Raw genomic sequence first — 16,433 nt, forward strand, 5'->3', positions numbered from 1 at the left:
CACTCCTACTCTCCAGCAGGTCTCCAGACCCACTCACTCCTGACCAGAGCTTTAGCACTTTGTATTGGGAATCAGATAACCCAGGTTCGACCCTTGTTGGACTTAAGTCCCAGAGTCAAGACCCAAGTCCCTGGGCCTGGATACTTTCAGCTCTCCAATAAAGAGCTGTTCTTGGAGCTGCTTGAGACTGCAAAGGTGATACATGTGAGGGCTCTGTGTAAACTCTAATGGGTGTGTGTGGGGGGGGGGGCGTTATCCTGAATTTTCTGCCTTCTTAGGCCTTAGCTCCTACCGTAGCCCTGGGAGCTGGATAGCAGCACCTCCCAAAATCATGCCAGACACCAACAGTCCCACATGTAGTTCATTGGTTCTCACGGACCCCTGCTTTCTCCTCCCCTCTTAGCCTAGTATGGCAAGGATCCTGGAGCTGGGACAGCCGCCCAAACTGGGACTAGAAGGGATTGGATTCCATTCTAGCCCCACACAGGTAGCTTTTGTGCGAAGGTCCTTGTTAAGAGGTAGAAGGGAATGGGGACTCTTGGAGTCAGAACTGCTTGCGGTCCCAGTTTGGCCTCTTGGTAATGTCAACTTCTCTCTGCCCCTGTTTCCCCTTTGCACAAAGGGAGGTCCTGCCCTGCCTGGGTCCCAGGGCTGTTGTGATGAGGCCCTACTTGTCCCTTTCTGGCTCTAGCTACATTACCTCCTCACCCATCAGACTTTAGTTTACCTTGCCTCAGTGACCCCTATCACCTTCCCCAGCACATACACAAGTCTAGGGCCCTCCAGCCTCAAATAACCTGCCAGCAGTTCTCCAGTTACAGGGAGCAGAAAGATGCTTCCTTTGGGTCAGGAATGGTTCTTCCTGAGTGTGCTGACAAGCTGGAGGGGAGGGCGCCACTGTTATTTCTTCTGTCCTTTCTGGGTTTGGCTTCTCCTTTGGGAGTGTCCAGAGACTGGGATGGTGGTGGTGATGGAAAGAGGAAGGACCAAGGCTTGGGCAGGAGGAAAGAGAATTTCCTAGCTAGGACTAGGATGTGAGCAACTTCCCTGGAACAGTCCTTTTCTGTTTCTCCTAAACCCACATATCCTGGACCTGACCCCATTATCTTTTCCCTGCTCTCAGCTACTTCTCTTTGGGGGGCAGTCAGTGAAATGGAGCATGCTGGAAAGAAGATAGGAAGGGTGTGGGTGTGTGGGGAAAATGAGACTTGAGTTTCCCAGCTCTCTCACCCAACACACACACACACACACACACACACACACACACACACACTGACACAGGCAGTAAGCCTGTCAGTGAGAGGGCAGGCTAGAATGGGAAGGAGATCTCAGAGCTAGCGGAAGTGGGGAGAGAAACGGAATTGCCAGGTCAGGATTGGGAGAGGTGGAAGCTGGACAAGCAGGGGGCATCTGCTCATCCTTCCCTCAGGCGCACAGGCGGCTGCTGATGGTGGTCCTGGGGAGGAGGCCAAGGGAGGCAGCGTCGACTCCGCCGTAGGCTGGTGGGGACCAGGGGAGAAAAAGTTCTGAACTCATTTTCCGGACTAAAAAAGACGCAAATCCTGTCGCCCTGTCGCCCGAAAGACCGCGTCGTTTGTTTGTTTGTTCTCCATTAATCATTACTGAGCGCCTCTTGAAGGCCAGGTGCTATCAGATAATAAAAAGACCAGGTCCCTGCTCACGTTCTTGGGGAGGAGGTGGGGCGAAGGAGCAAAAAAGACTTTAAAACAAATGGTAGGTGTTTGTACGTGTTATGAGAGCTTCAAGGAAGGAAAGGAAAGCGGGAGAAAGCCTAGCGGAGACATTTGATCCGGCCTGATAGGTGGAAAAAGGGGCTTTAGTGTGGCCCTTCCCCCAGGTCGGCAGCTGGAGCTCAGCCCGCTCCTCTCCGGCTCCGATCCTCTTTCAGCCCATTCATCCATGCGTGGGCCGGGGGTGGGCGGGCAGACAATCAGATACTGTTTTATCACAGGCATCGGCGGCAACCTCCCGCTTGGTCCGGGCCTCTCAATCCTGAACTGGAAGTCGGGTCGCAAGGCCGGAGATCTGCGCTCCGGCGGGTCACAAGCAGATAGCACGCCTTTTGGGCGGGACCATCTTTCCCTGCAACCCCACCCCCGCTCCAGTCCCCCGGGTTCCCGGTGCTTCAGCCGGGCACTGTCCTCCCGCAGTAAGACCCGCAGAGAACAGGACCCGCGTACTACAACTCCCAGAAGGCTTTGCGGCCAGGTCTCCCGAGGACCCTTGGAGAACCGTAGGGGCTGGGCCTCAAGGCGAAAGGCCTGCCAATCCTCCAGCGGACGTGGCGTATGGCGCTGCCGGAAGTTCCGGGAAGTGGGCCTCAGGTCTGCCTCGAACTTCCGGGTTGGTCGCGCGCCTTCTTGCGGATAAGATGGCGGCCGAGCATCCCGAGCCTCCCAAAGGAGAGTTGCAGCTGCCGCCGCCGCCACCTCCTGGGCACTATGGCGCTTGGGCTGCCCAGGAGCTTCAGGCCAAATTGGCAGAGATCGGAGCTCCGATCCAGGGTGAGGAACTCGGGAGGTCAAGAGCCGGGGCAGCGTAGGCCTAGGGAGAAGCGGAGCCTGGTTACCCCGGAGACCCCGGGGCAGGGGGAGGGGCGGAGGCGGACCGCTGGGGCTTGACTTGGTCCCTCTGGCCTGCTCGCCCTGACCTACCCTATTGATCCTGTGCTTTGCCCAGCAGGGAGTCGCGAGGAGCTGGTGGAACGGCTGCAGACCTACACCCGCCAGGTAAGTGCTGGTGGCGGGACGTCAGGGTAGGCCGAGTTTCGGGAGAAGGCCTTCATGATCCCTCGCCACTTGGTTTTAGCTCTTTACGTAGCTCTGCAGAGCAAGCAGGGGTTTGCTCTTTCTGCTTGTTCTTGCCATTACCTGACCAGTTGTAATTGTTTCTATATATGTCGGTCCTCTCCAGTGCCTACCTCAAGCTTTGGCAGACAGGCCCTGGGTACATTTTGTTGAATGAATGGGAGGGAATGTCGTTTTGTGGAACAGCTCCTCTTAGACTGATGTGGGGTCCTTTCTCTTTTGCAGACTGGCATCGTTCTGAATCGGCCAGTTCTGAGAGGTGAGGATGGGGACAAAGCTGCCCCCCCTCCCATGTCGGCACAGGTAAGGAGGTTGTTCCACTTTGTAAGATGACTTCTCTTCAGGGTAGCCTCTCTCACATACAGTGTATTGAGGATGCAACTTAACAGATTGGGCAGGGAGAAATGGGAGCTCTTCAGTTCTCCCTTGGTCCTGATCCTTATCTCCTTACCCAGTGTCTGCTTCTCCAAATTCTACCTGTCATTTAAGGTTCAGCTTAAATGATCTGGAACCTGATTTGATTCTCTTTCAGCTGGAAAGAACTCTTTTTTTGCCTTCCCAGGGCACAGTTCCGATTTTGTTCAGTGACATTAAGGCTCATTCCCTGATTTGATTTCATAGCTTTTAGATTTAGTGAATCATTTTTGGGACATACTGGCTCCAGTTTATTTAAGTCTTCTCAACTTCCATGTCCTTTCAGAGCCAGGATTTGAATTTTTCTCTAGGACAATGGCTCTGGCCTGGGAACTATTGACTTTTCTGTGTGGGATGAAGAGTTCCGAGGTGGCCTTTAGAGGTGTCCTCAAATTTCCTGAAATTGTATGCAAAATCTGTGCTCATGTTTTTCTGGGGAGAGAATCGATAGCTTTCCTTGATTGGTGTCCCAAAGTTAGCATTCTGTTCTATCGGTATTGCTACCGAGTATTCTTTTCTTGTATGCAGGAATTATTTGTCATTTGACTTTGAATCCTAGCACCTGGCTCATAGTTGATCCCTAGCAAACGTTTGCAGTAGGTAAACATTTCCTAGTTATGTTCACATTTTTTTCCACAGCTTTCTGGGATTCCCATGCCACCACCACCCATGGGACTCCCCCCTCTGCAACCTCCTCCACCACCCCCACCACCTCCACCAGGCCTTGGCCTTGGCTTTCCTATGGCAGTTGGACCCCGCCCACCAAACTTAGGGCCACCACCTCCTCTCCGGGTGGGTGAGCCTGTGGCTCTGTCAGAGGAGGAGCGGCTGAAGCTGGCGCAGCAGCAGGCAGCATTGCTGATGCAGCAAGAGGAGCGTGCCAAGCAGGTAGGGCAGGTGGCAGCTTCCGTGTGGGTCTCATCAGGGTCCTAAGGGGGAAGTGGAGCCTCCGAGAAAGCTAGATCCTGGGGCTGATCCTTCTGGGAAGGTCTGGACCCAAGACTGGAACATGGGCCCTCGGCTGGAAGAGGACCCCAGGAAGCAGAGTTGTGGCAGCCTGGCCTGAGGGATAGTGATGTGCTGATGTGAGCTTGTTTTCTTTTTTAAGCAGGGAGATCATTCACTGAAGGAACATGAGCTCTTGGAGCAGCAGAAGCGGGTAATGCCTCCCAGCCTTTGGCTTGATGGTCCAGTCCATTGGCTGTCACTTCTAGTGCTTAGTGTCCCAAATGAGATGCACCATGCAAGTTTTCCATGGGGGTTACCTTATCCTTAAGTTCCAGTATCTTCTAAATAATCCCATCTTTTCTGGAGCCCAGGGATTGGTAAACTACAGACTGTGACCTGATTTTGTATGGCCTGCAAGTTAAGAATGGTTTTTGTACCTTTAGGGGACTGTTAAGAAAAAAAAATTAGCAAACCAAGAACATACTACAGCCCTTGCAACGGCCCATAAAGTGGAAGATAGTTATCATTTAGCCCATTACAGAAAAAGGTTGGTGATTCCTGTTAGTCTTACGTGATATCGTTTTAGGTACCTACGAGTGGATCCTGGATTTATTTAGTCGGTTGTATTGGATTTATACTAAACGTGGTAGGTGTAGTTAGAGAATGATACAGAAGACATTCACTCTCAGAGGGGCGTCCTATCAGTTGTTCCACAGTGCGTTCCTGGGAGTGTTAGGAAATAAGCGTTAACAGGAATAGATATGAAATTATTTATGAAGGGCTGTTTTTGCCTAGATTGTGCTAGATCTTGAGGAGCAGGTGTAAGAAAAGAAATCGTGTTCCTTAGAAATAACTTAAACTCTTGGGGGAAGAAAACTCTTGTTAAAAAATAGAGGGCTGTGTGTAGCTAAATGTTAAATTCTCTGTTAGAAATCAGGAGTTTCCTGGGGTTTTTTGGTGTTATTTCCAGGGGTTTTCTTTTATGATGAGAAGCCTCCTCCCTTTGGATCAGTAGCCTGGAAGGGTGGGGGTGGTGAGGATATCCAAACTCAAGTGGAACCTGATTGTTCTCCTTGGGCCTATTGGCTAAAAGCCTGCATTTGCCAGAGGCTGTCTGCCCAATGGATTTCTAAGCTATCTTCACTCCCACGTCTCTCTTATAGGCAGCTGTGCTCCTAGAGCAGGAACGGCAGCAGGAGATTGCCAAGATGGGCACCCCAGTCCCTCGGCCCCCACAAGACATGGGCCAGATTGGTGTTCGCACTCCTCTGGGTCCTCGAGGTAAGACCCTGGAAATGGAACGGAAGGGAAAGGAATGTGTTTGAAAAATTCTAAACATAAGAACATATCCTATAAAGTGCATACAGTTCAGTGAATTGTCACAAACTGAACAACTTCTGCAACCAGCACCGGGACCAAGAACCAAAATACTAATACCTCAAAAGCTCTCCCCGGCTCTCTTCTAGCCACCCCTCTCCCTAAGGGTGACCATCACACTGACCTTTAACAAGGAAGGTAATTTTTAAAATGTGGGTTTTGTCTCTTCTGACATTGGATTTCTTTCTTCTCACAGTTGCTGCTCCAGTGGGGCCCACTCCCACTGTTTTGCCCATGGGGGCCCCGGTTCCCCGGCCTCGTGGTCCCCCGCCACCCCCTGGAGATGAGAATAGAGAGGTGAGATTGGTGATTTCTTTCTAGGTACAGGAGAGTGTGGTTTAGGAGGGGACTGTTTCTGAATTTTTAGAGAAGGATTCTGAGAGAAGATAGGAGGACTTCCAGGGGTGGGGGGGTGGCGGGTATTTAGTTAAAGTGTATATAGGTAGGGCAGGAAGTAGGGTTTGGGAGACATTTCTGGGGCAGGGTTCTGAGGTTCACCCTGATGGATGCTGAGGGATGATTGGGTCCAGTTAATATTGTTGCTACCTGCTGTTTACATCACCCGGCTGGCAGCCTTTCTAGTACAAGAGGTAGAAATCCTGAGATCATCTCCTCTGTCTGGGTTGTCTCTTTCAGATGGATGACCCTTCTGTGGGACCCAAGATCCCCCAGGCTTTGGAAAAGATCCTGCAGCTGAAGGAGAGCCGCCAGGAAGAGATGAATTCTCAACAGGGTGAGTCCATTGTGTCCCAAGGGCTGCAGGGCAGAACCTGGAGAGGCCGAGGCTGAGTCTGCATTCTTCCATCCCTTTCCTGAGGAGGCTTTGAGAGAGAAACGGGCCCTTGGTAAAGAGGAGTTACTGTGGGCGAGTGGCAGGGTACCAGTGCAAGGAGACTGATGCCCGCCTTTCTCCCTTACAGAGGAAGAGGAAATGGAAACAGATACTCGCTCGTCCCTGGGCCAGTCAGCGTCAGAGACTGAGGAGGACACCGTGTCTGTATCCAAAAAAGAGGTATGGGATGGAGCCAAGTCTGGAAGGAGTGTCAGGAGATGGTATTTGGGCACTAAAGTAACACCAGTTCGAGGTGTTCAATAAATAGTAGCTGTTGTTTTGTGTCAGTTCCTGTCCTAAGCATCTTACAGATATTTTGCATTTAATTGTCATAAATCCTTGGAGTTCAGAGCATTATGTGTGCCTGCGTCTTAGAGCTGCAAACATTTAGGTTCTGAGAGGTGCAGGAATTTGCCGAGAGGCACACAGATTGTGAAGAGCAGAACTTTGGAGTCAGACTTCAAGGCTTCTTTCCTCTGTCACTTGGGGAAATCGGATGAGGAGATTAGGGGGCAGGCAAGGTGCTTGGATTTTCTGACCCAGTTGGTTTTCCGTCTTTTGCAAGAAAAATCGGAAGCGGCGGAACCGAAAGAAGAAGAAAAAGCCCCAGCGGGTTCGTGGGGCGTCATCTGAGAGCTCTGGGGACCGAGAGAAAGAGTCTACCCGGTCCCGTGGCTCTGACTCCCCGGCAGCTGACGTTGAAATTGAGTATGTGACTGAAGAGCCTGAAATTTATGAGCCCAACTTCATCTTCTTCAAGAGGATTTTTGAGGCTTTCAAGGTACAAGGAGCCCCTCAGTGGGAAGGGGCAGGGCTGAGCAGGGAATGGGCGGGGATGGGGAAAGACAGGGTAAGGAGGGCATCTTTTCAGTGCTAGGTTCAGGAACTGGGGGGGGGAGAGGGGGAGCAAAGGGCTGGGATTTCCATATTGTCTGCCTCCTCAGCTCACCGATGACGTGAAGAAGGAGAAGGAGAAGGAGCCAGAGAAACTTGACAAACTGGAGAACTCTGCGGCCCCCAAGAAGAAGGGCTTTGAGGAGGAGCACAAGGACAGCGATGACGATAGCAGTGATGATGAACAGGTGAGGCCCTCATGCGCCTGGTGGGGAGGTAGGGCCTCGGGACGGGTGGCTGAGATGCATGCAGTGAGGGACCATGGTGAACCTCTGCAAAGGAGAAACCCTTTGGGATGAGCCGGGCAGTGCGATTCACACCTACTAGTCCTGTTCAAAAGAAACGATCTTTTTGTTGTAGGAAAAGAAGCCAGAAGCCCCCAAGTTGTCCAAGAAAAAGTTGCGCCGAATGAATCGCTTCACTGTGGCTGAACTCAAGCAGGTGAGACCCGAGCTGATGTAGCACATCCTAGAGCGTGGCTGGGAGACCACATGAGAAGCTCCTGAAAATGCACGAGGTTTTGTTTTGGAGGTCGGGAGGGGGGCTTTGAAGGAGGCCTGGGTGACTTAGGCACGTGTCCTCTGAGGAACGGAAAGAGAAAGTTTTAGATCTGAGAATTAGGGCTTTCTAGTGGCATGTTCCTGTGTTTTCCAGCTCGTGGCTCGGCCTGACGTCGTGGAGATGCACGATGTTACAGCACAAGACCCCAAGCTCTTGGTTCACCTCAAGGCCACTCGAAATTCTGTGCCTGTACCACGCCACTGGTGTTTTAAGCGCAAGTACCTGCAGGGCAAACGAGGCATTGAGAAGCCCCCGTTTGAGCTGCCGGACTTCATCAAACGCACAGGCATCCAGGAGATGCGGGAGGCCCTGCAGGAGAAGGTAAGGGATGGCCAGAGCTCAGATCTGCCCTGGAGATCGACGTCCTTTAATGGCAGCTTATTTCAAAATTGGAAATGTGGTTCCCGAAGTCAGCCTTCTTGTTAATTGTCTAATGATCCGTTCTTCAGAAGTCAGCACTGCGTGTGACAGGGCGGGAAGGGTGCAAGGAAAAGACATCAGCTCGTGAAAGGCAGACCTGGCCTCAATGTTAGAGTTAGCTCTCCTGCGCCATGCTGAGATTTCTGATTCCACGCGGTTCCGTTTCCCCCCTTGTCTCCTCATTCCTCCTCTGCGTGCACTTTAGCCAGCTCTTTGACCTGCACACGGCGACTGCTTTTCCTGCAGGTGGCTTTTGGCTGTGTCTGCAGTTCCCTGTCCCAGTGTGAGCTTGATGCACTTTGTGGCTAGAGATTCATGGTGGTTATATAACTTCTTAGATTTAAATTGTTAAGTTAAATACTTTGAGTAGGTAATACTTGTGTGTACTGCAAAAAAATTCAGGAGGTACAAAAGTACATGATGAAAGCTGCCTCTCAGACTCTAGTCACCCGGTTCTGTCCAGAGGCAGCTAATGAGGTCAGTCTGTTGATCAGAGGGCTTGAGAAGATATTTGTCAATGTACACAGCAGAAGATAATTTTATATGATACATCCATTTTGTTCAACATGGATTATGTAATTTTGAGGTGTTCGAGCTGGAAGGATTTTGGTGACTTCTGGAATGAGATACATGAGGTTTCCCTTTACTTTCTTTTTTAAAGATTTTATTTATTTGAGAGAGAGAAAGCGAGAGAGCACAGGTGGAGGGGCACGGGCAGAAGAAGAGGAAGCAGACTCCCTGCTGAGCAGGGAGCCTGATGTGGGACTCAATCCCAGAGCATGGGAATCATGACCTGAGCTGAAGGCAGGTGCTTAACTGACTGAGCCACCCAGGTGTCCCTCCCTTTATTTCTTTGGGAGCAGGGAGCCAAATCTATAAAGAGCCGAACTTGGTGAATATCCTTTATGACCTGTTTTCTGGCATTCTCCACAGGAAGAACAGAAGACCATGAAGTCCAAAATGCGAGAGAAGGTTCGGCCCAAGATGGGGAAGATTGACATTGACTACCAGAAACTGCATGATGCTTTCTTCAAGTGGCAGACCAAGCCAAAGCTGACCATCCATGGGGACCTGTACTATGAGGTTCGGGTGCAGGGGCTTGGGAGAAAAGACTGGGCCTTTGGTCACGGCTGTGTAACTCTTGGTTGGAAAGGCTTTTCACGTTGGTACAGTGGCTCCTCTCCTCAGCCTTAGAATTGTTTCTTAACTCCCCTTGGATGGAGTGGGATTTGAAATCTTAAAATGAGGTAGGTTTTTTTTGGGAGGAGAGGTTCAGTCTATGTCTTTAAAGTGATGACTGGATAAGGGGCAGAGGCGCCAAGTTGTAGATGCTTTTAGGAAAACAGTATTGAGGATGGGAGAAAAGTTTTTATTTTTTTTCCTGATCCTTGAAATAGCAGTCACCACAATATTAGGGAGTTTTTGAGGTGGAAGGATCTTGGAGATCATCCTGTCGAGTGCCCTCATTTTGCAGATGAGAAAGCAGGTCCTAAATCTGGCCATGTTTTAGTGGGTTAATGTCGGCACTGGGAGTCTTGCTTCTCCCCTCCTTCCTGGCCTTTATTCNCTCTAGCCAGGGAAAAGAGTGATGGAAGCAGCAGGCACTAGGGCAGCTCTCAGTGGGATTTTGTATCTGATGTGGATTGGGACTTCTCATCTTTGTTCCCCTATCCTCTTGCTGTTGAATTCCCAGTGTGTGTCTGGCATTCATAGTGCAATGTGCTCTGCTTTTTTCTCAGGGGAAGGAGTTTGAGACACGACTGAAGGAGAAGAAGCCAGGAGATCTGTCTGATGAGCTAAGGATTTCCTTGGGGATGCCAGTAGGACCAGTGAGTGCCAGTTACCTGACTGGGGAAGCCAAGAAGAGGGTGGGAATTGGGGGCAGAAGGGAGACAAAGGACAGGGTTGGGCAGATGGTATCCTGTTCTCTTTTTCCTGCAGAATGCTCACAAGGTCCCTCCCCCGTGGCTGATTGCCATGCAGCGATATGGACCACCCCCATCGTACCCCAACCTGAAAATTCCTGGGCTGAACTCGCCCATCCCCGAGGTGAGCACTGGTCTTTCATTCTTAGCTGCCTCTGCTTTTTAACTGGAAGATGATTTTTTTTGGGGGGGGGGAGGTCCTTCTCTCATCCCACCCCACCATGTCGCTCTGTCTCTCTCTCTTTTTTTCCCCCAAGAAAAGAGTAGTAGTTTTTGTTGTTAAAAAACCTGACATGCTCACCATAAAACAGTCAATGAGAATTGACAAGTCCAAAGATGAGAACAAATCACCTATAATTCACCATTCAGAAATAACCAGATTTAAAATTTGGTGAATGTGTTTTCAGATACCTCTTTGATATATACATGGCTGGACAGATGGAAATAATTTTATCTCAAGAAGGGCATTACACTTTTATTTTTAAATATGAAGCATTGATTTAAAGAAATTTTAATAGATAGCAAAGTCATTAAAGTGAAAAAGACGTAATTGTTAAACTTTAGGTAAAAATTTCTGTCCCTTTAAAGACATAGATTTTAAAAGCTTCCCAAAGTTGGGAAAAAAACAGTAAGAAGTTAAGAGTCCTGTTTTTTAAAGTATGTGATTTACTTTCAGACAGCATGGACTCTGCCGTGAAGGCTGAGGTTTATGTCGGCTCTCTGCCTCCCATCTCCCCATCCTATCATCTCTGGATTTTTGTTGCTTACTGCTTTTGCTTTGTAATGCTTTGTAACATTTAATCCTTCTCTGAAATCATAATTTCCAGAGTTGCCAAGCACTAGTTTTGTGCTTTGTGGTGTGACTTTTCTCCAGGGTTTCAGTCTTTGCTCTGGAGCTTAGTAGTGGAACTGACTTGAAGTTGGTCTCTTGCAGAGCTGTTCCTTCGGGTACCATGCTGGTGGCTGGGGCAAACCCCCAGTTGATGAGACTGGGAAACCACTCTACGGGGACGTGTTTGGAACCAATGCTGCTGAATTTCAGGTATAGGCCATGGTTGTCTTACTTCAGGTCATGAAGTGTAGAGGTGGTTGGTTTATAGATTAATTATTAGGGAGCTGGGTGTTCGGAAGTTCAGAATCTGGAAAAGGGCATGAGCTTTCCTAAGATGTGACTCACTTAAGTTCTGCGCTAGAATATGAACTCTCTGTAGGCAGAGATTATTGTCTGTTTACTTTTATATCCCTTCAGTTTGCAACAACTTGATATGTGCTATAGGTACATAGTAAATGTTTGCTGAATGACTGAATGATCTGTTTCAGACCAAGACTGAGGAAGAAGAGATTGATAGGACCCCTTGGGGGGAGCTGGAGCCATCTGATGAAGAGTCTTCAGAAGAAGAGGAAGAGGAGGAAAGTGATGAGGATAAACCAGATGAGACAGGCTTTATTACCCCTGCAGACAGGTGGGGAGAGCAGAGTCTGTCTCTAAAGTGGTCTGTCATTGGGGGCCTTCTCTTTACTCCAGAGCTTGTTTCTCTCTTCGAAGTGGCCTCATCACTCCTGGAGGGTTCTCGTCAGTGCCAGCTGGAATGGAGACCCCTGAACTCATTGAGCTGAGGAAGAAGAAGATTGAAGAAGCGATGGACGGGTGAGAGAAACAGGCAGGGCTGAGCGGGAAGGTCTTCCTCTTCCCTTCGGCCTCTGGGTTGGGCAGCTGACTTGTCACCCCCCTGTCCCCACCTTATGAACCAATTATGGAACACCCAGCTCTGTGCCCGGCACTGCTCTAGGCAGTAAAAAACACAAGGCGAGCAGTTCATCAGAGAACAAGGTGATTTCAGGTAGGGATAGGATGGTGAAGCAAAGTCAACTAGGTAATGGGATGTGGAGGGATTTGGGTGGTGGGAGGATCTTTGGGAAGGTCTCACTGAGGTATTTGAGCCGAGAGCTCAATGTGAGGAAAGATCTAAGCACAGGATGATCTGGGGCAGAAGGAACCGTGAGTACCTAAGACAGGCATGGGTTTCTCATAGTCTTGCAATGGAAACTCTCTTACTAGGTATGTAAATGTGTGGGATTAAGTCTTCTTGATGAATTGATCCCTTTTTCCTGAGGTGATCTGCTCTTTGCCCATTCCATTTTTTTGTTCCATTTTCCCATTTGCTTACGTTTTAAATTAATTGAACATTTTTTTGATGACTCCATTTTATCTCCTTTATTGACTTATTAAGTGTAAAGCTCTGTTTTATTATCTTTAGTGGTTGCTGTAGGGTTTATAGTATCCATCTTTATCACAGTCTACCTTCAAGTGATATTACCACTTCTGGGGAGTAGTGAACATCTAACAGCAGCATACTTCCATTTCTCTCTTCCCAACCTTTGCACTGTTGTCATGGTTTTTTACTTTGACGTGTTATAAATCTTACACTATGTGGATATTTTTGTTTAAATGGTCAGTTGTCTTTTTTTTTTTTTTTTTGAAAGTTACCTTTTAGAGAGATTTGAATAATTAGTCCTACGTTAACTCATGTAATTATCATTCTCCGTGTTCTTTCATTTCTTTGTGTACGTCCAGGTTTCCGTCTGGTAGCATTTTCCTTCCACCTGAAAGGCATCCTTCAGCATTTCTTGTTGTGGGTCTGCCAGTCATGAATTCTTTCAGTGTCGGCAGTCTAAAAACTTCTTCGTTTGTCCTTTTGAAAGATTTATTTAAAATTTTTTTTGGTTTTATTTAAATGTCCTTTTGAAAGATTTTTTATTTTGGTCAGGAATATGCTTCTAGGTTGACAGTAATTTTCTACCATTAGTACCTTATTTTGGGGTGGGGGTAGGGCAGAGAGAGAGGGAGAGAGAGAATCCCAAGGGGGCTCCATGGGGCTTGATCTCACAACCCTGAGATCATGACTTGAGCTGAAGTCAAGAGTCAGACACTGAACCGACTGAGCCACCCTGGTGCCCTTTCCAAATATATTTTCTGTTCCCTTTGCTTTCTCTTCTCCTTTGGCAACTCCAGTCATATATGTGTTAGGTCTCTTGAAGCTGCCTTCCGGCTCACTTATCCTCTGTTCATTTTGAAAATATCTTTTTTCTTTGTATTTCCTTTTTTTTTTTTTTTAAAGATTCATTTATTTGAGAGAGAAAGAAAGAGTATGAGCGGGAGGGGTAGAGGGAGAGAGAGAGAGAGAGAGAGAATCCCAAGCAGACTCCACGCTGAGCACAGATCTTAATGCGGGGCTTGATCTCATAACCCTGAGATCACGACCTGAGCCAAAACCAAGAGTTGGACACTTAACTGACTGTGCCACCCAGCTGCCCCACATGCTTGTTAATTTTTGATTGAAAGCCAGACTTTGTAAAATTCACTTTATTGGGGTGCAGGGATCTTTTACATTCTTATAACGCTTGTTCAGGTTTGTTTAGGCTCACAGTTAAGGTACTTGGAAACAGTTTGATTCTCTCAGGTCTTGCTTTTCAGGTTCCTGAAGCAGGACTGAAGCAGTGTGCAATCCTCTCCACTACAAGGCACAGGACATTCTGTATACTCTACCCAATGCCCTGTTAATCAGGAGGATTTTTAATCAGGCTAGTGAGTTAGGCACTGTTCCCAGTCCCATGTGGGCAGCAGGCACTGTTGCCATAGCCCTTCTGGGTGGTTCTTTCCCCAGCTCTGGTACTTTACTCACCTGAGTACTGAGGAGGACCCTCTATCGGTCTCTCGAGTTCTCAAGTCTCTGTGCTGCTGTCTCTTCTCTAGGACTCTGCCCTGTGATCTCTAGCTGCCTTGGTCTCTCTGGAGTTCAGCTTCATCCCTTCAACTCAGTCTGCGCGAGTCCTCTGGGCCCTACATGGGCTCCCCCTCCTTGTTCTATGGCCTGCAGACTCTCTCAATGCAGTAGGCAGAGCAACTGAAGGACACACCTTATTTGTTTCCTGTCTCACGAGTTACTCTCCTTTGCTACCCTCTGTCCAGTTACTTGGAGATCTTCGTTTCATGTGTTTTGCCCTTTGTTTTTTTGTTTTTTTTGGTTGTTTCAGATGGGAGGGTAGATCTGGTCCCTGTTACTCTTTCTGAAGAAGTCTCAAGCTTTGCATATTCAAGGAAGAAAAGAAGGGTCCTGTGGTTGGAGTATAGTGAAAAGGGATTAAGTAAGGGACCAGATTATGAACCTTTATTTTTTTTTAAAGATTTTATTTATTTATTTATTCGACAGAGATAGAGACAGCCAGCGAGAGAGGGAACACAAGCAGGGGGAGTGGGAGAGGAAGAAGCAGGCTCATAGCAGAGGAGCCTGACGTGGGGCTCGATCCCACAATGCTGGGATCACGCCCTGAGCCAAAGGCAGACGGTTAACCGCTGTGCCACCCAGGCGCCCCTGGATTATGAACCTTTAGATCACGTAGGGAAGTTGGGTTTATTTAAATAATCAGAAGCCTCAGAGGATTTTGAGCAAAGGAATGACAAAATCTGAGCTGTTTTAAGGTGTTAACTCTGGCTGCTATGTGAGAATAGATTGTTACCCCTTCCAGGGGGAGAGGTAGGGAGAGGTCTGGGTTGATATTGGTAGATTTGCTCTTGTGTTTTGAGTGGAATGATTGAAATACGTGGCAAGACTGGCTCAGGTGGTTCTTGCACCATAGGAGGTACTGGAAGTTTGAGTTCTCTATGTTAGAACTCCAGGTACAACTTTGGGCAGGAGCTGTTGTCTCTTTTTCTCCTGCCATCTTCTCTGTACAAGAGTTCTTCTGGAAACATTCAGTCTGACTCTTAACCCTTCTTCACATGTGGGAATATTGGTCTCTGATCCTCTAAACTTGGTTCAGAGGATCCTTTAACTCAGTCCCTGTATTCCTTCCAGGCTGTATTTCCTGGAATCAGCACTGCTCCATCCCCTTCCCCACTGACCCAGTCCTTTCCTCTTATGAGTCTCTACGACCTGCAGAGGCAGCCTAGGCATCATTTTTCCTCTGGGTGTCTTGGTATCTCTCTGGGAGCTGGGTGGAGGTGCTGCTTGAGTTCTCTTTGCTTCCCCTTCTGGAGACCCTTACGTACCTTCCGTTTTGGGCCTGACTCCATTGTCCTTTGCAGAAGCGAGACACCTCAGCTGTTCACTGTGTTACCAGAGAAGAGAACAGCCACCGTTGGGGGAGCCATGATGGGATCAACCCACATCTATGACATGTCCACAGTGAGCACTCTTTTGGGGGCTGGGAAAGGGGGCAGAAACGAAGTCTTCTAAGCCTCTCTGTAGATGACAAGACTCTGATCCCTTTTCTAGGTGATGAGCCGGAAGGGCCCGGCTCCTGAGCTACAAGGTGTGGAAGTGGCCCTGGCACCTGAAGAGTTGGAGCTGGATCCCATGGCCATGACCCAGAAGTATGAGGAGCATGTGCGGGAGCAGCAGGCACAGGTGGAGAAGGAAGACTTTAGTGACATGGTGGCCGAGCATGCTGCCAAACAAAAGGTAGGAGGTCACCGGGGAGCCCAGCTGGGTGTGAGCCAGGGACTAGGTACCAGGGACTCCCTTTTTCAGTGGCGTGTCCTCTGGGAATTAGGGTGTACTCCGTGTCTGCTGCCCTGAGCTTCCCTGGTGCTGGAAACCTTAGAAATCCTCTGGTGGGCTGCCCTCTTTAAAGATGATGAAACTAAGGCACAGGGAGAACTCATGCAAGCCTGAGAATCCAGTTTTAGCACTTTTTCCACAGACCTATGTGGCTGTCAGGCTGCCCACTCTTGTCTTGGGGGCCAGTGGGTTGTTTCACCTGTTGTAACCTGTTTCTCTTTCTCTCCTCTAGCAAAAGAAACGGAAAGCTCAGCCCCAGGACAGCCGCGGGGGCAGCAAGAAATACAAGGAGTTCAAATTTTAGGTCCCCCTCACACACCTGGCTCTCCTTTAGGCCCTTTGTCTGGATGCTTGGGCTTTACACATGGTCCCCAAGAGCCAGCTCTCCCACAATTCCCAAGGACTTGTCATTTCATGTTCTTATTTTAGACCTGTTTTGTAAATAAAGCTGTTTCCCAAGGAAAGAGATGCATATGTAACACTTCTGATCCTCCTTCGTCTCTTAATCCTCTCATGTAAAAGGACCAAAACAGGCTTTTTCTGCAACTTCAGGGCTGCCCCAGTGACCAGAGGCACGCTCCTGGATCACATGTTGCAGTTGAGACTAGTGATAAATTCAAAGCCAGGCCAAAATTGTGTCTTACCACTGCCTGCTTTTGTGAGAGGGCTCTCC

At 48.8% G+C, this 16,433-nt stretch overlaps 1 protein-coding gene across 3 annotated transcripts; it reads left to right on the plus strand.

Annotated features, from left to right (window-relative positions):
• The first annotated feature begins 2,347 nt into the window (after positions 1-2,347).
• SF3B2 (splicing factor 3b subunit 2) lies at positions 2,348-16,224 on the plus strand. Of its 3 annotated transcripts, none has more exons than XM_008709030.2 (22): positions 2,348-2,525; positions 2,701-2,750; positions 3,054-3,131; positions 3,882-4,130; positions 4,351-4,401; positions 5,354-5,471; positions 5,764-5,864; positions 6,204-6,300; positions 6,488-6,579; positions 6,965-7,180; positions 7,344-7,481; positions 7,654-7,734; positions 7,948-8,175; positions 9,208-9,357; positions 10,014-10,103; positions 10,216-10,323; positions 11,134-11,241; positions 11,520-11,662; positions 11,746-11,847; positions 15,286-15,385; positions 15,476-15,661; positions 15,993-16,224. In XM_008709030.2, the coding sequence occupies exons 1-22, from the start codon at positions 2,393-2,395 to the stop codon at positions 16,062-16,064; spliced, it is 2,691 nt and encodes an 896-aa protein (XP_008707252.1). In that variant the 5' UTR covers positions 2,348-2,392; the 3' UTR covers positions 16,065-16,224. The 3 variants fall into 3 exon arrangements, with proteins under 3 accessions (XP_008707252.1, XP_040495382.1, XP_008707253.1); XM_040639448.1 differs by having other exon boundaries at positions 4,354-4,401; XM_008709031.2 differs by having other exon boundaries at positions 2,704-2,750.
• The last annotated feature ends 209 nt before the right edge of the window (positions 16,225-16,433 follow it).

This window comes from Ursus maritimus, unplaced genomic scaffold (assembly GCF_017311325.1).
Source record: "Ursus maritimus isolate PB19 unplaced genomic scaffold, ASM1731132v1 scaffold_23, whole genome shotgun sequence".
Lineage (NCBI taxonomy): Eukaryota > Metazoa > Chordata > Mammalia > Carnivora > Ursidae > Ursus > Ursus maritimus.